Source organism: Pelodiscus sinensis, chromosome 4, assembly GCF_052426305.1.
Source record: "Pelodiscus sinensis isolate ZL-2025 chromosome 4, ASM5242630v1, whole genome shotgun sequence".
Taxonomy (NCBI): Eukaryota; Metazoa; Chordata; order Testudines; family Trionychidae; genus Pelodiscus; species Pelodiscus sinensis.
Window position 1 is genome coordinate 84,874,623 of NC_143055.1, and position 24,471 is coordinate 84,899,093.

Below are 24,471 nucleotides of genomic sequence, written 5' to 3' on the forward strand. Positions count from 1 at the left end.
TATATCTCTCTGAATAACTCTCATGAAGAAGAGCAATCCGTGGTTGCCATACTTTAAACACTGCCAGTCCGCTCTTGAGAGACTGAATATGTTGGAATCACTTGTCAAGAGAGTGTGGCTAACTGTACAAAAGAAACACTCTTTATTCTATTTAGTATATTCATTGTTTTAACTAGCTCTTCCTTTAGATTTTTTGTAAAACATGTCTCCACTGCAAGAAAACTTGCTGTACATCACATTTCCTCTCTAAATAGCTGGTGAGATCAATGCATTATCTTGCAGTTCAAATGTTATTACTCCCAGCTATTCAGGAAAGAAACATCATGTATTCCAACAACAAATTTTCATTTTTTTAAAAATAGGGCACAGTGCAGGATTGGACTGAGATTAAAATAACTATAGGCTACTACTTTAATATGAGTGATTCAACACCTGGTCTGCCTTTTTGAAGACATGGCTATACTAAGCTTACAGAGTTGTAAGCATATAATACTCAGTGTGTCAAATACATCTCTGCTTTAACACCATTGAAATTATAATGTTGTAAAGAATTAGCAGACCATGTTGGTTTAAATAATAGCTATATATATTATGCATATGCTCTCTGGCCATGCAAATTACATAGTTTAAGCAAATTTTAAGGGCTTATTGGTAATAAGTTCATTACACTTTAATATTTATTCCGCTATGTTCTTTTTGTAGTCCACTCTTTCAGTTTTTTTTGTCTGAAAGCTGCCTTTTCTGACTTGTCTAAATGCCAAGCTAAAGCACTGGAGACACATGTTTCAGAACTGGTCAAAATGCTCCAATTTTAGGGTTCACCCTGATGCAATTGTCCCTGGCCTTAATTAGAATTTTGTTGAGGTGGGAAGAGAACTGGAGGTCTTAGAAGAACTTCACACACTTAGCTTTAAGGACACACATTCATGTTCTGGAAATAAACGTCTTGTTCTTGGTATCCCACAGATGGTACTCGACAGGAAGAAGTGGAAGGTGAACTTAGTGAAGAAGAGCACTGGTTTGGAAACTCTTCGGAGACTCCATCGGAAGCATCATATGGAGAAGTACAGGAAAACTTCAAGTTATCTCTTGAGGATAGAATCCAAGAACAGTCTACTTCCCCAGATACTTCTTTGGGAAGTGCAACTCCTAGCAGCAACACGCTGGAGCTGGTAGCTATTGACAATGAAGCTTTAAGAGAGACATTACAGAGCAAAGAACACCTTTCTTCTGACGTGTCATCTTTGTGTGAAGATGAACCTCCTGGTCCAAATAAGCCACTGAGTAGTAACCTGAGAAGGCTTTTGGAAGCTGGTTCTCTCAAGCTGGATGCTGCTGTCACAGTCAATGGCAAGGTCGAGTCCCCTGTAAATGTTGGTTCAAATCTTTCCTTTTCCCCACCTACTCATCATGCCCAGCAGCTAAGTGTTCTTGCCAGGAAGCTTGCTGAGAAACAGGAACCAAATGACCAGTACAATGCAAGTAATCGATTCATATGGAATCAAGGTAAGTGGTTGCCAAACTCAACCACCACCTGTGGTTTGTCCCCAGATTCAGCTATTCTGAAATTGAAAGCCGCAGCCAATGCAGTTCTTCAGGACAAATCAGTTTCAAGGACTGAAGATACTATAAGATTTGAATCTTTTTCTTCACCTTTTAGTTCCCAGTCTGCCAGCTCCACCTTAGCGGCTTTATCAAAGAAAGTTAGTGAAAGAAGCATGACTCCTGGGCAGGACCACCCACCTCCAGCCAGTTCTTTCCTTTCCTTGGCTTCAATGACCTCCTCAGCTGCCCTACTCAAGGAGGTGGCTGCAAGGGCTGCAGGCAGCCTGTTGGCGGAGAAGAAAAAGTCAGTAGTTGCAGAGGATCCTCTGCAGCTTTCAGAGATGAAGCAAGAGAAAGTAACTCCACCACAGTCTTTGGAATTATTGTTACTTCCAGTCCCTAAAGGAAGAATTTCTAAACCCACTAATACAGGTATGGACCCAGATTTTAACCATCAAATAAGGCATGTTTGCTTTCCTCTAGATTTATTTAGTTCTTCTTCCCTGATCTGGTTTGTATTGTTTCCACTTATTACAAAAATAAGAAGAAAATAAGCAATAGGATAGATTTTAAACTACCATTTGAAGATCAAACCTTCACAAATGTTTCCATATTTGAAAGGTAATGAGTGTACAGTTCAATACTTTTTTTATTCCATACAAATGTATTTTTTTCCTCGCCAAGTTCAGAATAGGTCCATACAAGAAATATTTAATGGGGAAGATCAAAGAATCCCTGTCAGGGAGCTCATGGTATCAGTGAACATGTACAAAACCAGTGCTTTTGAAATATTGGACAAGGGAGAATTTTGCCTCCTGCTGTCTCTGTCACAAATGGACTTTTGTATAATCGCTTACTACCCTGTCCTAATTTACCAGAGTATATTATTATGTTGCCACTTTTCATTAGAATTTTCTGCAGAAGCACGAACAAATCTCACATGTTCATTCTTTCACAATTCTTTGTCATAAAAAATAGAAGAAAATGAACTGCTTTTTTTCCTAATTCTGCTCAACAAAACCTGCTTTATACTACTTGACCTCCCCACCCTCTCCCCGCTTCCTCCCTAGTTCTGTCAGCATTCTGAGATATAAGCCTGTTGCAAACAATACTGCTAACAAAAAAAATCAGGCAAGATATGGAGAATTACATAATTTCAATGATCAACATAAGCAATATTCATGTTTCTTATATACCATCATGTCTTCAAAAAATTGTATGAATCACATGTTCATGTTTCCATGGACATCTACATGGAATTTAGGTGTTATCTTGCTAATAATGAAATTCTGACAAACAGGATGATAAAGCTGATCAAAAGCATTCACAAAATAAAAGGCTTGGGTGTTACGTGGTTAGGAATTATCTATATGGCAAAGTTTTAGCAGTATAGTTAAATTGATACAGTTCTGTGAACAGTTTTATTCATTCATCAAAGAGGTTGTTTTTTTCCCCCCAAGTAAGCTTACGTTACTTTGGAAGGGATTTACATTAAATTGGGAAAAAAAACTTCTTATGCAGGAATAAGACTGTTTGCATATAGAGTTTTACTAATGTAACTGTATGATTTAAATTCATGCCTTAATGTTATACTGGTATAACTTTCTCATATAGAAAAGCTCTTAAAGAGAGAGGATACCAAGGATTCAGTGTTGTTTAATATACTACATAATTTTAAAAATGTTAATATTATCTGCTTATTTACTGCATGTGCAAAACATAGTCACAGGATTAGTTACTTGATAAGAAAGAGTAATGCAGAATAGAAACTTTATCGTAGTAAAATCCGACTTCTATATGTTTGGCTAATGAAAGGTGGAATCTTATCGGTACACCTTGGGGGAGAAAAGGAGTGTAGATATATATGCAGTGCTGGCAATTCATAAATTGGCTGTGATTCAGTGAAATCTCTAGCGCCTACTCTCTTTGCTTAAGACACATGAAGGCTGAAAGGCAGTGATAGGAGCATGTTACCTCAGGGCCTTGGTAACCATGAAATAATCTTTTCTTTTTGCGCGCGCGCGTGCTTTCTCTCTCTCTCTATAAAAACAAATACGATCAGTTTATATAGTACTGGGCCTTCACCAACTTCAGTTGGCATCCAAACAAACTTTATCATGATAGATTAATAACAGGGATATTTATTTCTGACATGTTCATTAGTTTTTGACTGAAAGGAATTATCCAAATAAAAATAAAGGACCAAGAAAAGCAATCAGGGTATTTGGATTTTGAAGGAATTTGGATCTCCATAATCATTCTTTCTGCTGTCGAGACGTACAGCTTGCAGAAAGAGGTCACTGTTGTGTGACTTTTGAGTAGTAGACATTAACAGCACTCCTCTAAAATACTGAGTTGGGCACTATATTTGCTATGAAAATAAATGTCGTACATTCCTTTAATTCTTTTTGCAGCCATGGTTTTTTAGCAGTAATTCTTTCTGCAGCCACATTTTTATGGCATTGAAAGTATAATATAATATTTCATTTTATAAAGTTTTGTCTGTTTGTGTGGGCCTTCTCTTGAAGACATGTTTGTTTCTAGAAAAATAAACTTATTTTCCCTGAAGGCACTGATTGGCAGATTTTTTCATATTTTATAATTGAAAAAAGTCTGCTTCCAGTTATTATGAGTCAATTTCTTTCACCAACTGTGAAGATATCAGTGATGGCCAATGGTCAGTGAGATCAACTATGAGATATTGGGGGAAAATAAGGAGCCAGCAAAGGGGGAAATGTATTTGTGTTTAAAAAAAGAAAAAAAAGCCACTCTTAACAAGCCTACACCATGAATTAAGCTCGAAGTTCAGAAACTTTTAGTATATAAACAGCAATAGCACATCAGATGGTAGTCTTGTCACATCTCAGATGCTCACCTTATTTAGGCCTCATCATTACTTGGATGGGAGATGGCTAGGTTGTGCAGAAAGAGACTGAAGTGGCACCCACTAAATCATTATACCAGCAGTGCTATGGAACATTTTAAATTTGGTAATGCTATCTTTTGGATGAAATGTAAAATGAAGTCCTGATTCTGATTCTCCTTTCACATCTTGTAGCTCCGTAGGATTAACTGGAGTTGTTCCTAATTTTACATCAGTATAATTGAGAGGTGACTCAAAGCCCATATTCTTCATTGCTTATGCTAAAGCATTGTGTGTTATAAGCAATTCTTGTGCTCCTTCCTAGAAATGGATATTTTGTGGTGGATCACGTAATTCCTGTCTGTCGGAAATTCTTATTGTTGTTGGAGTTGTACTTGCTCATTCCAGTCCTGGGTTTGGCTTAAAGTAATGTACTAAATTGCTTGTAAACCACCTTGTTTATAGACCTGTTACTAATAGGTTAGACAGGTGACAGAACTTTTTATATTTCTGGTTCCCTTCTGATAACTAGTGGCTGAAAAGGAAATATGATAGAAAGAAATGACTTGATGAATAAAAATTGAACAAATATACATTTTTTTGTTGTTTGTCTCTTATCTTTTGTAAAGCAATAAGGGAAGACATGAAGAAAGTGAAACACTATCAATTAGAGTGTTGGTTTCTACTGACTTTTCAAAAATGCAATGAGGGAGCAATTTGATAATATATTGATTGTGATAGAAATTTTACTTAAGTTTCCTGGAGCTGCAAAACATACATAGAGTACATTTTCTGTGTACATTTTTCTTTCTCAGGCTTGTTGATTAGGTCAGAAGGACTTTGTAATCAGGCGAATTATAATTTTGTCTCCAACCAGTTAGGAGAAATTATACCTCAATGTTACAAAATCATCCTGGAGGCTTTATTAGTTGGTTTCCAATCACAGAAAATGGTAAATTTCATGAATTCTTGCAGGTAGAAAATAGCTTTTGAATACATTACCTAATGACCCGAAATAGACTGGAAATAATTCAAAATAGCAGGCTAGATACTACTGACTTCTAGTTCAACGACAACACTACAAACTTCCTCCTAATGGGCAGGGGGCATTCATAGTGAGATGTTAGAATATTTAATTGCATCAACAGCAAAGAATCTCCCTTCCTCTTAGCCTGCTTAAACAAATACGAAAATCTTTTCTGAGGCTTGGTTGACATTCTCTCCTACAATGGATGATACAGTGCAAAATAGAGTCCAAATGTCTGGAAAGGTGATAAGATTAATGCACTGGTGGTAACCAGAGAAATGGGATAGAAGAAAAAAATCCCATGACCGTAAGACAACCTGATGATCGAAGTGGTGGCAACATCTGCTTGAGCCATAAGCAAAATTTTCAACAGCAAGGATTCTGAAATCATTCAGTACTGGTCTTCAACATGTGTCAGGTTTATGACACCAGCATGGTTTTCAGTTAAGAAGTACAAATTATTTTATATTTAGTATCTTATTTTCTCCTCCATCAAGCAATGGAATGCATCACTTCTTAAATATTTTTTTTTCTGATCAAGTGGCTAGGAAATTTGGGTCATCTTAATACAACCAGATCATAATGAGCGTGAGGGCCAGTATCCTTGCCTACTAGTTATCCAATGATTGTTTGAGACTTTAACTTAATACATGAATCATAACTTACAGCTTTCAAGATAGACCATAACTAGATTAGACACACAGGAACATAGAAAGAGGAATTGAATCCTTTGGTGGGTGTTGGTGTTTAAACAGTACTGTGTCTCTGCAGATGAAATTCGAAAGTTGCAGAATTGTATTTTGGTATGTTTGAAGGGGAAAGTATTCTACCAATGGTTGTAAATGGCCTTCTCTCTTCTCTTTTTTTTTTTCTTTTACCCTTCCACTAAGCTCCAGAAGAAGAAGGAGGAAAACCTTTTCAGTGTCCAATCTGTGGCTTGGTTATAAAGAGGAAGAGTTACTGGAAGCGACACATGGTGATTCATACAGGTTTAAAAAGTCATCAGTGCCCACTCTGTCCATTTCGCTGTGCACGCAAGGACAATCTCAAATCACACATGAAGGTAAAGACAATGTTTATTGACAATGAAGAGACTAAGTGAGGAAAAAAATATAAAAAGAGGGCTATCTGGTTAAAAATCACAGAACTCGTTTCTGGACCCATGCTATTAATAACATCTTATTAAAAAAGAAAGCACAAAAAGGTCTAGATTTTTAAAATGTATTTTTTTCCCTTTGGATTTGGTATAACTTGGTCAATGAAAACAGTCTTATTGGTTTCACTTTCTGGCTATCTTTTATAGGCACTACAATGTTGTAAAGCAGGGGTAAGGAATCTATTTTGGGTTGGGGCTGCTGACCCGCAGAAAAATCAGTCAGGGGCCACACAAAAGTGAGAAGCAAAATGGGAGGCCCCTGAATGAGACGGAGAAAGACACTCCCCACATTCCACTTTCACACCAGAGCCTATGGGGCCCAGGCTAGTAGATTTTGTGTGCTGCAGCGCTGCGGGTGAGTGGCAGGGGGCTGGAATGGCAGCACAGGCTCTCCAATGGTGAGCCTTGGAGGCTGAATCCAGGCAAGCCAGGAGCAGCATTCAGCCTCCAGGCCTGAGGTTCCCCACCCCTGCTGCTGTAAAGTTTGGTTTGCAAGCACTTCAAGGAAATGTTAAGGAAAACAATAACTGTTTTCTCTGCAATATGCTTTTGTTAACAATGTTTTTAGTAACTTACATTTCAGCCCTAACTTACCTGAAAGTTAAATGTCCATGTTATACTGGAAAAAATACAGATTTAATACAAGCAAAATGCAGGACAATGTAGCACTTTAAAGACTAACAAGATGGTTTATTAGATGATGAGCTTTCGTGGGCCAGACCTGATCTGTGGAAGTGGGTCTGGCCCACGAAAGCTCATCATCTAATAAACCATCTTGTTAGTCTTTAAAGTGCTACATTGTCCTGCATTTTGCTTCAACTACCCCAGACTAACACGGCTACATTTCTATCACTAGATTTAATACAGATACAAACATTAAACTGTCCAATAGCTATTTTTCAAAATATGTCTTCAACAAAACAATTCAGATAACAAAAAACTCCAAGGAATTAATTAGGTAAAGCAGAGTCCTCAATCAAGTCTAACAGCACAAACATTTTTTTGTTGTTCTATTATATATTGAGAGAGTGTTTTACCAAAACAAGCTATTCACGAGCTGAAAAATTGCAATTACTTTGACAGCTAGTATGCCAAGTTTTATGCCAATATCAGTTAAAACAATGTATTCATAAACCCATAAAAGCAAAGCTGTAATAAAAATTGCAACTCCTATGACATTAGCTGTATGGACCTTTATGATACATATTCTAGCTTGTGATAACACCTGCAACTCAGTTGTGATATTATATAGGTTATATTGTTTTAAAATGCTTTCAGAACAAATAAAAAGTCCGGTACAGTAGGGGACGTAAGAAATTTATTTAAATTCTTGATCATAACCATTGAGACAAGTGTTTCTGTATCTGGGTATGAATAAAATAAAAGAAAACCCCTGAATTAGAATTTTCTAAATGTGATTAACCCTACTGATCACCAGATGCACACACGTTTTGCTGCAGACTTGGTTACATCACTGCTTTCTTTAATATGTTTACACATGAGGAGTGTCCACATATGGCCAAACCAAGACCCTCTTTGGGTATGTCTACACTACCCCGCTAGTTCGAACTAGCGGGGTAATGTATGCATACCGCACTTGCTAATGAAGCCCGGGATTTGAATTTCCCGGGCTTCATTAGCATAAGCGGGGAGCCGCCATTTTTAAATCCCCGCTGCTTCGAACCCCGTGTAGCGCGGCTACACGGGGCTCGAACTAGGTAGTTCGGACTAGGGTCCTATTCCGAACTACCGTTACTCCTCGTGAAACGAGGTGTACCGGTAGTTCGGAATAGGCACCCTAGTCCGAACTACCTAGTTCGAGCCCCGTGTAGCCGCGCTACACGGGGTTCGAAGCAGCGGGGATTTAAAAATGGCGGCTCCCCGCTTATGCTAATGAAGCCCGGGAAATTCAAATCCCGGGCTTCATTAGCAAGTGCGGTATGCATACATTACCCTCCTAGTTCGAACTAGGAGGGTAGTGTAGACATACCCTTTGATATAAAATTCCTTTAGTTCATAATAACAATACGTTGCGTGTTCAGTAACCACTAATTTGCCCTAAAACTGGTCGCATGGATGGTTCTACAAGGTCTCACTCTAACACCCCTTCGGATCAATATGCCATGAAGCCTCTGAGCTTCCAGGTGTATTTCAAACTCTTCATGGCTCAGATAACTTGTATCTGTAAGCCTGTATTTTCCCCTATTTCACCATAATACTGAGATCAACTGACATGTACTTGAACAAAGTGTTCCCAGATTTAAACCTCTGGAGGCTGATGCATAGTGTTCTGAGTGGAGGGCCCTCAACTCTGTCATTTAGTCTTCCATTGTTCCAATAGAGTCTGCATATGAATATGAAATAAAAGCTCATCAGTTTTCTCAGTCTATAAGTGGGTGGGTATAAGGACGTTGTGTTAAGTTTACTGCTGCTTTGTGGGATGAAGTATATCAACGTAGGATTAATATTGATTAACTAATTTGGTGGGATTTAAAACAATAGTGTTCATATTGTAAGAAATGAGCAATTGTAAGAAATGAGATCTTATAAATGAATCAAGAAGTAAAATAAGCTGGAAAAAATTACAGCCCATTTATGCTTGATATATAGGTGAAGTCTGCAGGCTGAAAATGTTGGCAATCACCACAGTCTGATGTCACAAATCAAATTGAACTATTACATGCTGGGAACTGTAGCCTTCACTGGTCACTCCACCATACTAAAGATGAGGACATACAAGGATTCCATGGACAACATTTGGTTTCACATACTCACTTTGGTGGTCTCTATTTTCTATTGATAGTTCAATGACATAGGGGCTTGAGAGCTTTTTATATATATATATATATATAATGAAGGCCTGTGGCAACAATGTAGTGCATCAGGGAGGACAAAATCAAGATGAATCCAAAATGCACATAAGAAGGCCCATACTGGGTGAGACCATAGGTCCATCCAGCCCAGTTATCCTGTCTTCCAACAGTGGCCAAAGCCAGATGCTCCAGAGGGAGCGAACAAAACAGGTAATCATTACATGATCACTCTCCTGTCATCCATTTCCAGCCTCTGACTGACAAACTCCAGACACCATTCCTACCCATCCCGGCTAATAGCATCCATTAATGTATCTAGTTCTTTTTTTAACCCTGTTAAATTTCTGGCCTTCTCAAGGAGTTCCACAGATTGAATGTGCACTGCACAAAGAAAAACTTCCTTTTGTTTGTTTTAACCCTGCTACCTACTAATTTGATTTGGTAGCCTCTAGTTCTTACATTATGGGAACAAGAAAATAACTTTTCCTTATTCACTTTCTCCACACCAATCATGATTTTATAGACCTCTATCATATCCCCCCTTAGTCTCCTCTTTTCTAAGATGAAAAGTCCAAGTCTTTTAAATCTCTCTTCATATGGGACCCATTCCTAACTCTTAACCATTTTGTTGCCCTTTTCTGAACCTTTTCCAGTGCCAATATATCTTTTTTTGAGATGAGGCAACCACATCTGTATGCAGTATTCAAGATGTGGGCATACCATGGTTTTATATAGACGCAATAAGATATTCTCTGTCTCTCTTTTAATGTTTCCTAATGTTGTATACTTTTTTGGCTGCTGCTGCTGCACATTGAGTGGATGTTTTCAGAGAACTATCCACAATGACTCCAAGATCTCTCTCTTGAATAGTTATAGCTAAATTAGTCCCCATCATATTGTATGCATAGTTGGGATTATTTTTCCAATGTACATTATTTTACATGTATCAACATGAAATTTCATTTGCCATTTTGTTGCCCAATCACTTAGTTTGGTGAGATCTTTTTGAAGCTCTTCACAGTCTGCTTTGGTCTTAACCATCTTCAGCAGTTTAATATCGTCTGCAAACTTTGCCACCTCACTGTTTACCCCCTTTCTCCAGATCACTTATAAATAACTCGAATAGGGCTAGTCCCAGTGCAGACTGTTTGGGGGACACCACTAGTTACCTCTCTCCATTCTTAAAACTTACCATTTATTCCCACCCCTTTTTTTCCTGTCTTTTAATCAGTTATCAGTCCATGAGAGGACCTTCCCTGTTATCCCTTGACAACTTACTTTACTTAAAAGCTTTTGGTGAGAGACCTTGTCAAAGGCTTTCTGGAAATCAAAGTACACTATATCCACTGCATCCCCCTTGTACACGTTTGTTGACCTCCTCCCCCAAAGAACTCTAGTAGATTAGGGAGGCATGATTTTCTTTTCCAGAAACGATGTTGACTTTGATTAACATAGTTTGTTAAGGAAATGTGTCTGACAATTTTATTCTTTACTATAGTTTCAACTAATTTGCTCAGTACTGACTTTAGGCTTACTGGTCTGTAATTGCCAGGATCACCTCTAGAGCCCTTTTGAAATATTGGCATCACATTAGCTATCTTCCAGATATTAGGTACAAAAACTGATTTAAAGGATAGGTTACAAACCACAATTAATAGTTTCACAGTTTCCCATTTGATTTTTTTCAGAACTCTTGCGTGAATGCCATCTAGTCCTGGTGACTTGTTACTCTTAAGTTTATCAATTTGTTCCCAGACCTCCACTAATGACACCTCAATCTGGGACAATTCCTTAGATTTGTCACCTAAAAAGAATGGCACAGGTTTGGGAATCTCCCTAACCTCCTCAGCCGTGAAGACTGGAGCAAAGAATTCATTTAGTTTCTCTACAATGGCTTTATCGTCTTTGAGTGCTCCTTTAGTGTCTCGATCATCCATGGGCCCAACTGGTTGTTTAGCAGAATTCCTGCTTCTGATGTACTTAAACATTTTGCTATTACTTTTTGAGGTTTTGGCTAACTGTTCTTTACTTTGACAGAGTTTATGCTCCTTTCTATTTTCCTCACTCAGATTTAACTTCCACTTTTTAAACTCTGCCTTTTTTTCTCTCTCTGCTTCTTTTACTTGGTTGTTAAACCAGGTGGCACTTTTTTGGTTCTTTTATTGTGTTTTTTATTTTGGGGTATACATTTAATTTGGGTCTCTATTATGGTGTTTGTGAAAAGATTCCATGCAGCTTTCAGGGATTTTACTTTTGTCACTGTAACTTTTTAATTTCTGTATGGCTGGTGAGGAAGACAGAGTGTATGTTGATGAAGAAATGTTGATTGTGCCAGAATGATATGAGTTCTCTTTTTGTGATGGGGTAAGATAAGAAAAGGCACAGATTTATTTTACCACAGTATAAAGTGTTTCCTTAATTCTCTATTTAAAAAAAGTTTCAGAAATAAAAAGTACATAGACATAAAACACAAACAAAAAAAATAAATCCTGGAAACAAAACCAAAAGAAATAAACTAAGAATAAGTAATAAGGTGAAACAAAAACTGGCACCGTTAATCAGAGACGCTATTGACTTTCTCTCTATCTGGAGATTTCATTTGCTCCCATTTCTCTGGAACCCCTTTTGTCTTATTCTGGCAAATACGATAAAGAGGAATGACTTCTACTAGGTATGTGAAAGATTAACCAGTAAGACTCACCCTTAATTGATGATGCTTTCTGGTTAACCAGTGGGGGCGGGAGCAGCTCCCCTCCAGACAATACATTTAACCAGTTAACCAATTAAATGGGATTTTACATCCCTACCTCCTATGTAAACTGTTGCCACAAGCTGCACCCACTGAGTCTACTACAAATTCAGGCTAAATCCCTATCTGCAGCCAAGATTGCAGCCATTTCCAGAGCTTATGGTTTCACAAAATAAAAGAATGACTCAAAAAATGAAGTCTGTAGTAGAATGAATTTCCTTGTCAATCTGAACCATCTGCTCAGGCAGAATTCCACCAAAATCCAACCCTTTTTTGTGTAGTTTTGTATTGCGAGATTTTTGTCTCCAATTTTAAGTTTAGTAGAGCACAATGGTAGACAAGACCTTTCAAGGAGTCCATTTTATGATAGTCTTCAAAAGCTAAGAGCCTTTTCTTAATTTTTTATTTTACCAGGCAGTGTAGCCCTGAGTCACAGTAACTTCTCCCCTAAAAATGTTGGGCACCTTTTTTATTTCTATTGGTGACTTGTGTTTGCTTATATTGTGTGGTGTGTGGGGTGTTTTTTTTTTTTTGGCCTTTTCATTTCTTAAAAAAAAATCAATTTTGGTGGCTTTGTTAACTATGACATGCAAATAAGTTTGGCCCAGAATACAACATTGCAAGGAGCAGAGCACATATGGTGTCTTGACCCCATCTGTAGAACATCTGGCTACAGTGACTTGGATTGATTCTAACCATGTTTGTGCTCAGATTTATACCTATCTTTTTGATAAATCCATTATCCAGGAAGGACCCCTTTCCATTGCCAATTTATAACTGGAGGGAAGGAAAAATACCTACATATGCTTTTTATAAACAAGGCATACTATGAGAATATTGTGACATGGGGCACACAGAGTTTTATGTTTAACAGTTGCGTGGCACTTGGATTCCATAATAATGCTAGTGGAAAAAACTAAAATAGATTCTATACGGAAATGTAAACTAAAATTCGTTTTGTTTTATTTGCCTGTGATGGGCCAAAAATCAGAACACCTTGTATAACCCCAAGTTATAGCTATTGGACTTGCTCTTCAGGAATGCAGGGCTCATTTCTGGTATTGTAACATGATTTAAACTCATGCCACAACTGTGGGAAGTGACATTGACTGACATAAGCATGGAACAGAGAGGGGACTTGATAAAAAGAGGCAACAAAGATGACATTTTTTTAGCTCTTCCCTGTCTGGGCTTACATACCATTGGAATTTGTTTTCCTAATTTTAAAAAATAATATTTTATGTACTTATTTTGAAATGGAAGAAAGTAATAAGTTGGGAAGAAAACTCCATTTTTTCCCCCTACAGTTTTCTCTGGTAGATATGGCTGAAATTGATTTCACATCACTGCTGCAGGCTTCAGTCACCTAGCTTTTAGCCACTCCATATCTTTGGAGCATGCACATATTAGTACACAGCTTCCTACACCACTTCCAACATTATTTGCAGAGGGACTGGTTGATATAACAAAGGGCAGGTTTCAAAGCTGTTCCCCAAATGCAGAAGGTCCACAAGAAACTTTGAAATACCCTGCTGCAAAAGGCATCTGCTTAAAAAACTCCCCAAGGCCACAGATTCTCTGACCTTGGGTGGCGTGCTGCCAATGCAAAATCCCCTTTGAGACCTCAGGAAGATGCACGTTGGGAATTTCTCCTGGTGGGATACACTCAAGCTCTTTAACCCTCCCTCTGGAGAGAGCTTAAAAACAAACTGTAATTCCTAATAGATGACCTGGCAATTTTAGGCACGTGCACACAGAACCTCCTGCCTTCTAGGACACAGGAATCAGATCATAGTCTTAAAAAGGTGATTTTTAACAAAACAAAAGACAACATACTTGGGAGGAGATTTGGTGTACTCCCCTATCCCTAAGCCCTGATTGGCCTGGGGGCAGGGGAGCGGCAGGGCATCTGTAGGCAGGATCAATCTCTTTGGCAGGCCGGATCTGGCCTTTAGAGGACCTTTTGCCCATCTCTGTGCTAAACCAACTCCCAGTGGATCAGTCACTGCAGTATCGATCAACCCTATAGTGTAGACAAGCCCAAAGTTACATCCCAAAAGAGCAATCGCATATCAGCCTAAGGATTTAAGAATAAGTTTTTGGCCAAAAATAACTATAAATATCTATATGACGATACAAGAAGCTTAAAGCAAAAAATAGATTTGAACTTGATTGTATGGCAATTGAAGAGCATTTTGACATAGTAAATGTTACCGAGGCACTGTGGAATAACAAAAAACTATCTATATTACATGGATATAAACTATTCAGAAAACACAAATTAGAATGTGGAAAAAGTAGAATTATACTCCATCAAAGATTCTGTGTGAAGAAGACCATACTGTGGAATGTGTAAAAAATTTCATGCCATAAGAATACAAATATATTAGCCTCCTGATTAGGGGAAAAAAAGGTACTGCATGCACAATGCTGAGGAATAATAAAGAAGCAGCTAAGTCTAATATGATAATATTGGGTGACCGACTGCAAATATCTCTGTATAAATTGGTCGGTTTTCATATTAAAACAGAGTACAGTTGAACCACTTAAATCCAGGATTCTCTGGTCCAACAACATCCATGGTCTGGCAGGATCACTGATGTTTCTGGAACAGAGAGACCTGGCGCTGGGAACACGAGCCAGTCAGGGAGTCCAGTGGAGGGGATCCGCACCATCAGACCAGTGAGCCCTGTCCCCGGAAAGTCCCAGCTAGGCAGGGCAGCAGCGTGACCAGTGAGCCCTGTCCCTGCGGTGCCCCATCCTGGAGCAGTAGCAGCAGGGCAGCTGCAAAGCCCTGTCCCAGGGGAATCCTGGCTGGGGTGTAGCAGTGGGACCAGTGAGCCTTGTCTCCATGGAACCCCGACTTGACACGGCAGCAGCGGGGCAGCTGTGGAGCCCTGTCCCAGGGGAGTCTTGGCAGGATGTGACAGCAGCAAGGCTGCCATCAGCCAGTGAGCCCTGTAGCTGGGAAGCGCTGGCGGGGCGCAACAGTCGCAGGGCAGCCGTGGAGTCTCATCCCTGGGAAGCCCCAAGTGGGACAGAAGCGTGGCCATGGTGGCTAGGGATTTTTGTCCCCAGAGAGCCCTGGCCGGCTGGCAACAGTGCCACGTCCAAACTCTGTAGCAGCAGGGCTGGAGCCCAGAGGCAAGGGGGCTGAAGCAGAGCCAGCCAGAGGGAGGGGCAGTATCTGGGGGGCTGGTGGCAGGGGACCTCCCCTGATCCGGCAAATTCCCTCATTTGGGACTGGTCAGGTCCTGAGTGTGCCAGACCAGAGAGGTCCAACCTGTAAAGATAGAAAAATTGACAACTGAATTATTGTTTTTCCAGAACAGCTAGTCCTAGAGCACGCAGGGGGAGTGGCTGTTCTCAATGTAGTCTAAATAATGCAAAGGAATTGGTTCTAGAAGTAACTCTTGTTGCTAATGAAAAGTGACTCCAGTTTGAGTTCAACATTCTTAGGGAAGGACCATATGCAAACTAGCACAGTAACACTAAACTTTAGAAAGGGCAGAGGGATTTTTGTTGTTATTGTTTAAGAGAAGGTTTATGCCCTTAATGAAAAGAGAACATTTTGGTCTTAACATAGTGACTTCTCAAGCATATCTTCAGTAGACTTCAAAAGTGTGCATATCACTAAACCCAAAAAGAAAACAGGAAGGCAGAGTGGGTCAGGGGAGAAATACGGTTAAATAAAAGGGTCAAGAAAGTATTTTAGCCAGTGATGTTCTCCATAAATGGAATCCATTCCAAACTAAATCAGTAGGAAACAAAGAGCATAAACTAAGGCAGCTAAATTGTCACTAAATAGGAGGTCAGAAATAAAAATATGTTTTGGCTACTTAATTTTCTCACGTCTATGAGAAAATTTGTGGGTCTACTTGGAGTGGGTCTGCCAAGGAGTTAAGGGAACAATTAATGATGTTATACAGAAACTAAATACTCTTTTTACATCAGAATTCACTACACTGGGATTTTGGGAAGATAATTAAGAGATACCCTTTACAAGTAATAAAGGTGAGGGAGGCACTGTCAGAGGCTAAGGTACCAAAAGTTGAAGTTCTGGCACAAGTAAATAAATTTATAGAACAATGAGTGACCTACATCAGGTAATGTATATCCAAAAGTTCCAAAGGAATTTTAAAATTAAAGTGACTGAGTTGTTGAGAAAAAAGTCACTTAAAATCAGCCAGCGGGAAGACTCCAAGTCTTGAACCTGGCTTTAAAAAAGCCCCACTGGGTTGATCCTGCAAATCACAGACAATATAACGGAAACTGTTTAAAATGACAAAAATATAACAATAGAACACCTTGAATAACATGATATGATAGAGGCATATGACTTCTGTAAAGAAAATAATAGTCATATAGTAGGCTACATTGAGTCATATCCTCAAAATAATGGATAAAGGAGATTCAGTTGCGATAATTAATTTGACCTTTAAAAAAGCCTTTGGCAAATTCACTCTAAGAGGTTCTCAAGAAAATGTAAGCAGTTGTGAAGTAAGGAATGAAGTACTCTTGCAGATTAGAAACTGGTTAAGAGACAATAAAACAACAGTTAGGAATATATTGATCAGTGTGAAGTAAGATTTCTCTATAGTAAGACTAGTATTGTTTGATCTATTTAGTGATGGTCTAGAAAAGGGAGAGTGAATAGTGAAGTGGCAAAATTGCAGATGAGGAAGCATTACTTAAGTTAGTCAAGATGAAGAGGATTTGAGAAGATCTTCATAAGGCCTAAGAAAGCTAGGTGATTGGTCAGCACAGTGGCAAATTAAATAATTGTTGATAAATGCAAGGTTATGCTTATTAGACAGAACAATTTAAACTAGTCATGCATGTTCAGGAAAAGTATTGAGGTATCACTGAAAATGTCTCCTCATTGTGCAGTTGTAGTTAAAGGAGCAAGCAAAATGTTTGAATGGCTGCAATAATACTGAAAATGCTATAATGCCATTATAGAAGTAGATGACATGCCTCTCACCCATAATTCTACATTCCGTTCTGCTCAATCACAAAACTATATCGGAGTTAGGAGAAATTCAAAAACAGACGACAAAATGATTAGCAGGCTGGTAAGAACTCCTTATGAAAAAACTTAAAAGAATTAAATTGCTTAGTTTAGAGAAGAGATCATAAGAGGTTCCTTTTATTCTTTCTTGTAATAAGAGAATATGAGGGTACTGAATTCAGCTGGTAGAAACAAATTAAAATTGATGAAATATTTCAACTGCCATCTAATAGGGACTTGCTAAAGTTTAAATGAGTAGATCTGTTGAAGCCAATGGGTCTACAAGCATGCTTCAGACGAAGTTATACAAAAGTTATTTCAGCGACAGGGACTTCCGAATTCATTGCCACAAGATGTCTTTTCAGAGCAAGAGCACTGCAGGAGTAAAATAAAGCTGAGGCAATTATACAGACAATGAGAACATCACAGTGTTATTAAATAGGATAAAAAAATAAGGTCCTCATGCTCCGAGGCATAAGCTAGATATGATTCAGGAAGAAATTTGCTCTATAGACAGGCTACATTACAAGCTATCCACTACAGGGTTTATTGCTTCTTCCTGTGACAATGGAAGTAATCCTTGTCAGAGAGAAGAGGCTAAACAACTGTAGATGGACCATCCAGTGTGTCAGTAACTAAGTTCTTTCCAGCAGTCCGAGGCCAGGACATGAATGATGGTTAAAATCCCTTTGTCAGGGGTCTCAAACTAAATTTACTGTAGGGCCAGTGCCAGTCCTCAAATCCTCCTAGGTCTCTGCCCCCCATGTATGCCCTTGCCCTGCCTGCCAGCTCCGGGTGATTCCCCGGGGCTCCTGCTGTCGCAGTGTGTGTGGAGGGATCCCAACCTTGCTGCTGCCCTGTGCCAGGCTCCCTGGTCATCTCGAGGCCATGTCCCTTGGGGGAGGGAGCTTGGAGGAAGAGATACAGTGGAGGAGAGGGAAGAGCAGGCGTGGGAAGAACTGGGATGGGGACAGAGCAAGGGCTGGGCTCGGGGGAAGGATACACACACACCTCACAGGGCTGTAGGGACTCGTGCTGACAGCATCATGCAGGGCAGTTGTGGAACTGCTTGGGCCATAAATGGCCCATGGGCCATGAGTTTGAGATCCCTGCTTTATATTAAACTTGTCATTCTGTTTTTACCAGTACTTATATTTTCAAACTAACTTATTTATTGGAATTTTTTAAATACTACTGTAAGCATGCTAGCCAGTGCTCTGGGAACTTATTTCACCCATTTCCTATTATTTAAATAGGAATCCCTGAATTTGGTTCTAGTGAACAAGAATTTTTCCTTTTTCTTTTGTGTAATCTACAAAATTGTAACTTCGTATATTTTATTTCAATATAGGGATGTAAGTGACTAGTCAATGAGTCTCTCCACTAGTCGCTTCCCCCCCTTGCTGCCTTTGTCAGAGGTAGCAAGGGGGGGAGCTGGTGCTGGGGAGAGCCAGCTTAAAAGCCAGTTCCTTCCAACACCATCTCTGTGGGGAGCAGGGGAGGCAGGGAGGAAGTCAGGAATCAGCTGATTTCCAGCTCACGCCCAGTGTGCACCTCTGCTTTTTTAAATGTATTAAGAGCCTGCCAGCTCCCCCGCCTATTGACTAGTCAATGGAAAATCCATCGACTAGTCGATTAGTTGATTAAACTAAATTTAACATCCCAATTTCAAAATAAAGCAAGTCATGGTCAGCTGGGTGATGCTGGTATTATCTGACACACGAGAAATTCACATGGGACAGACCTGTTGCCCCCTCTGAACTCTGTGGAAACTGCAGATGTGGAATTTTGAGCCCCTAGGATAAGAAATTGGGCTTCCACACAAACTTTGCCACCAGACAGAAGCCATGGCTTTGACAGCCTTCAAAAGGAGTCATAAATGGTTAAATATAGGAGCCGGGAGACATCGATTGGGGATTCTAAACATGCAGTCTGGCACAGAGGAACTCAGTGGGTCGGAGACAAAGTTGCCATACTGAAGGTGCATGCATTGCGACTATTAGCATATCAGTGCCTCCTTATAAAGAAGAAAGTCGCTTCTATATCTCAGGAGTGTAGATAATTAAATGTGTTGGCATTTTCATTACAAAATCTTATTTATGAAATATTACACAAATGTTCTGTTGTAAACAGGGTTTTTTTTTTTAAACCCCTCTTTGGTTGCAACAAGGAATTGGTTTCAGCATTAGCTCTTAATTTCTTAATTTTTGTTAATTTCAACTTTTAACATGTTAAAATTATTTCTGGCTGTAAATAATACATTTTCTGTTACATTGAGAATGTCATTTTGTAAACTTGGTGTGGCAAGGATTATTTTCTGCTGTGTATTTATTTATATAGCACATTCACAAAGAGGCCTGAGCTTGTTGGGGCTTTTGGGTGCTGCTACCATATAAATTTTAGCATCAATGAAATGTACTTTCACTGAATGTGGAAGGGCTGAAGGGCACCTGAAATTTGATTGCTTTGCTAACCTTACATCTCTGCAGACCTGTGTTCAAATCCTGTTTAGGTCACAAGTGGAAATGAGTGTGGTGATCTCAGCTGAGTGCCATTTTGTGCCAATTAGGCAATCACCAAATAGAATGGAACAATTTTACATCTCTAGCAGTTTCTGTAAAAGGAATATCCAGGCCTGGAATAGATGGTTGATTCAGTCCAGATTTAAAGTGCAGTGGGAAAGTTTGGTAGCATTATGCATTTTCTCTCCCTGTTATTAATAATGAATTAAGCTACAAATTAGAGAGCGAGAGAGTGTGTGTTCACAAGTGGTAACTCCATTGTTAAGATTGGCATCCCATTGTATTGGGCATTATACAAACAGGAAGACACAGTCCCTGCATGAAAGAACTTGTAGTATAAAAATACGGATGATAAAAGAGTGTTTGAGGTAACACTTGATAAATCAGAAAGTGATGCAAGCACTTTATCAAAACATGTCATAATGGACTTTCATTTACTGCTAGTATTAGTCACTGAAATAGTTTGTTGAGAACTATGTAGGATAAATAAAAACTGTTTTTCACATGATGGAGGATTGAGATGGCACCTAAATTGATTACAGGATTTGCTATACAAATTAACGTTTTCTAGGTTTGTTCTGAAATTATTTACAGAATGCTATAGACCTTGCACTTCACAAAGTACTCAAACAGTGTTCTTGTCCAAGAAACAGCTGCCTATCAGAACTGAGGTTCAAAACGTTATACAGGCAGTCCCCGGGTTACGTACAAGATAGGGACTGTAGGTTTGTTCTTAAGTTGAATTCGTATGTAAGTTGGAACTGGTACATATTGTAGGGGAAACTCTAGCCAAACATTTCTCCAGAGCTCAGTTTTATTCTCCCGCACCTCACTTCCCTCAGTCTTTTATTCTCAAGCTGAGGTGTCTGCTGAGAAAAGCTGTTCCGCGTCTCCCTGGTCTGCTGGGGGGGGGGGGGGACGCTAGCTTCGCGTCTCCCTGGTCTGCTGGGGGGAAGCAGCTAGTGCGGGGTTGCCTCACCCCGTTTGTAAGTAGGGATACGATGTAAGTCGGATCCATGTAACCCAGGGACTGCCTGTACAGTAATAAGCAGCATGGCCAGGTCATAAAGGCTGATTCATGCAAAAAGAACCTCCGGTTTCTATGATGCAGAAACAGGACATATCTGGTTTTTTAACAGAATTCAAATCTTATGTTCTTTGCTTATGTTCTTTATCTTAGGAGTACCATACTATTTTTATTAGAAATTGTTCTTTTAGCTAGAGTCTTGCAATAAAAGGTTCCCTAATGAATTGACACATTTAAAAAAAGTGTGAGGACACATGTATAGGAGAGACTGTGATGGGGTGAGGTCACAGAAGACACCTGGGCGGTGCCTCCTGGACTGCTGACACAGCCACTGCTACTCACCTTCCTGCTCTCTGGGGCTTCTCACTGCCCAGTCCTGCTGGGCCAGCTCCGCTGGTCTCCCTTAGCCAAGGCCCTGAGCTGAGATCACTGCAGTTTGGGACCCAGTTTCCTGGGGCATCACTCCACAAATAGGATCAAATCCACCAATGAATTATTTGGGTAAGCTCCCTTTAGCAATGAGAGGGGGAATGTACACTCTGTTTGTCTCTCTCCCCCCCGCCCTCCCCCCCAGTAACAATCATTGGGTTTGATAGTAAGTAAAAGTGATTTTTATTAAGTACAAGCAGCAGGATTTAAGTGGTAATAGGTGAGAACAGGCAGAGCAAAGTAGATTACAAACTCAAAAGTAACAGAAAATGCTTAGATCATTCTAACACTAAAATCCTCAGCACAAACTTCTTATAAATTCACCCAAAAACCAGGGAAAACTCTTACTTCCCCTGGGGTCTCTGGTTCAACCCTCCCTGGGTGTGTCCAGCCAGCCAAAGACCCAGACTCCTACTTTCCTCTTGTTTTTAAAGATTCCCTCATTGCATGGGCCTGGCCACTCCCTACGTACCTCTGTTAAGCCTTAAGGACATTGCATGTGATTTTCCCAGACACTGAGGCCCTGCTTGATATCTTTCCATTTACACATTTAAAAAACATAAAGTATTCCCTACTCCATATGTCTAATTTTACACACACAAGTCTATTTATTTCCATAAGTCCATTTCATAAAGTGGGAGGGGGAGGTACGTCTCAGAGACCATTCAAATATTTGTATAACATTTTTCTTAAATATATGTGTTTGTTTTCAACCATATAATCAGGTTCATCAGCACCAGGACAGGGGAGAGACCTTCCAATGCCAGCTATGCCCTTTTACCTCCTCACGCCACTTCAGCCTGAAACTCCACATGCGTTGCCATCAGCACTTCCTCAGGACAGAAGCCAAAGTGAAAGAGGAAATCCCAGAAACTGAAGTCAAGGGCTCACCACAGCTAAATAATGATTCCTTCCCTGGGCAACAAAGGGAAGGAGGATCTGAGCTTACAGGAACAGCATCCATGTCTAAAACCCTTGAGATGCCTATACAGGCCAGTGCTGGTATCCCACCTTTAGTAGTAAAAGAAGAACCCAAAGATGACAACAGTATTTCCTCTACATCCTTTGCTTTCAGCACTATTGACAGAGCCACCAACAACACAAAGCTGAAAGACACCTCAGACTATGTGGCCAATACAGCGTCAGCATTATTTAGCCAGGACATCTCTGTCAAGATGGCATCAGACTTTCTCATGAAGCTGTCAGGTAACTGAATGGCAGGCAGCAGCTGCTGCTCCTCCTCACACCGTAAGATACCCCTCTGTTCCGCATCCATTAATTCTTGGAATTGCCATAAGTGGTTTTTTTTTCCACCTGATTTAAAAACATAATTTCCTGTTTGTTTTTTGGGAGGTCACAGTTACTATATTAGGGCACTGAGAATAGCACCTCTAGATTCTATATTAAGTCTGTGACCATAGACAAGTCCTCTTGGGCATAATTTTCAGAAATGCTGAGCCTCCCCAATTGCAGCTAAAGTCACTCAGAGCTATTGCCCAATATCTCTTAGAGAATCTAGCCTTTAACCTTCCGCTGTCCTTTGCCATCTCTTAAATGGGGCTAATAACGCTTGACTCCACTTTACAGAGGTGTGAGGCCTAGTTATTCAAAGCTAATAAAGAATGGAAGATGTTACTTCATTTCCTTGATTATTATCATCAAAATGTTGGTAGCCTAAGAGGCATGTGAAGAACTTCTGAAAACCTTTTGTTTTAATTGAAATCCCTGTTTCATGCAGACCACGCTTCTGGGTTTTTTTCCCTCCCACAGAGTGTTGCCTGCACACTAATTTTATGAAATGGACTATATGTGCCTGTTGTATTTTTTGTCTTCTCTTATTGATTTGACTAAACATTTCAGTTTTGGGAGTATGCCAGCGGTTGGGGGGTGAGCATTTATTAGCAAAACATCTTCAAAGATTGGACTTAAATTTAAAGGAGAGGAAAGTAAAACAGCATTGGTAGAGGGTCAGTTCTGTCTTACATGGAGATGGCAGTCCCTGTGGTGATTTCCATATGCCATTTCTGCCCTCTGAAGACTGAAAATATCCTTTTAAATGGAGAAGAACTGGTCACTGCAGTTCTTTAAGTGGAATGCAACTTGCGTTTCAGTAAATGTCATTGCCAGGTGAATCAGAGGATCAAAGTCTACTCTGATGGCCTTTTACTCAGCGACACTTCAGTCTTGTCTTTTGGAATGGCTTAATGTCCTCATCTGTCCCCAGATCTTTGTATCCCTGGGAGCACAGAGAATCTTACCTGAGAGCACAGATTAGGAGGAGGAGAGATGGAAAATAAAATCTCAGGGGTCATAGAGCCAGTCCAACAAAAAGAAAAAAGGTGAGAAAAAGAGGATTGAGAAGGCAGGGATGGAAATATCAAACAGCTCTCATTACATTTCAGAAGAAGCCACAGAACCCTCTGGATTTTAGATGTATATGTTGACATTTTTCCCTTTTTTTTTGTTTTAGAAAAATATTTTTGTTGTTGAGTTTCAAACTTAAACCCTAGAAGAAGCCCATTTTTGTTGTGGTTCTGACAACTAGTTTAGATTAGTGGTGTGGAGATGCATGTTATGCAGTAAGTGGCTCTCTAGACCTCAGCTGTACTGCACTGTAGATAATAGAGCTCCTGATGGCTGCTTAGAGCATGAATTGAGAGCAGAAAGCAAGAGGCAAAACAGCCTGATAACTGAAAAAAACCACAACATTTTGATCTGTTGTTTTTCATGTAGCAGTTGATGGGGAGCTGTTTACAGTTTGGCAGACAATTGTGTTTTCAATGACTGATCTGTTGGCATCAGAAAAAGGATACAACTGTACATTATTCATGCAAAAAGACCCATGCAGTTATTTTATGGTGACTTACTAAAGGTCCTGAAACCTGACTTGTATGCACTGTTTCCTAGCAACATGCTATAAAGTCACTGGGGGAGTGAGATGTATCTGTAATTTTGTGTGTGTGCATATTTGGATGAAAATGTACTGCCACAGTCACCAAGTTTACTACACAAGAAAAGCTATGTTAAAGGGGAAGGAATGTATTTTCCACAGCAGTTGATATTTTGAAACATAATTTAATACTATGTTTAGTTGGTGCCATTACCTGTGCAATATGCATCACTATATAGCAGTAGCAAGCCTGATAAATATTATCTGGGGTTGGTTTTTTTCCTCCCGTTTCAGGCTTTTTCAGATAGTGTATTGAATCCTGTCCTTTTTTTATTAGTTTCCTATAATGACACTATTAACTCTCAGACCTTAACTTTTCAAGATTATAAATCTATTGACTCCTCAATTGGCATGTGACAAACTCTGTCCAGAGAAATTG

General features: G+C 39.6%; 1 protein-coding gene across 1 annotated transcript in view; it reads left to right on the forward strand.

Moving 5' to 3' along the window:
* Positions 1-24,471, forward strand: part of ZNF827 (zinc finger protein 827) — a 177,395-nt gene that overhangs the window by 25,353 nt on the left and 127,571 nt on the right. The window contains exons 4-6 of the mRNA XM_075929977.2: positions 967-1,977; positions 6,326-6,498; positions 21,868-22,348. Of these exons, the coding sequence (XP_075786092.2) occupies positions 967-1,977; positions 6,326-6,498; positions 21,868-22,348 (1,665 nt within the window). The remainder of the gene's footprint in view (positions 1-966; positions 1,978-6,325; positions 6,499-21,867; positions 22,349-24,471) is intronic.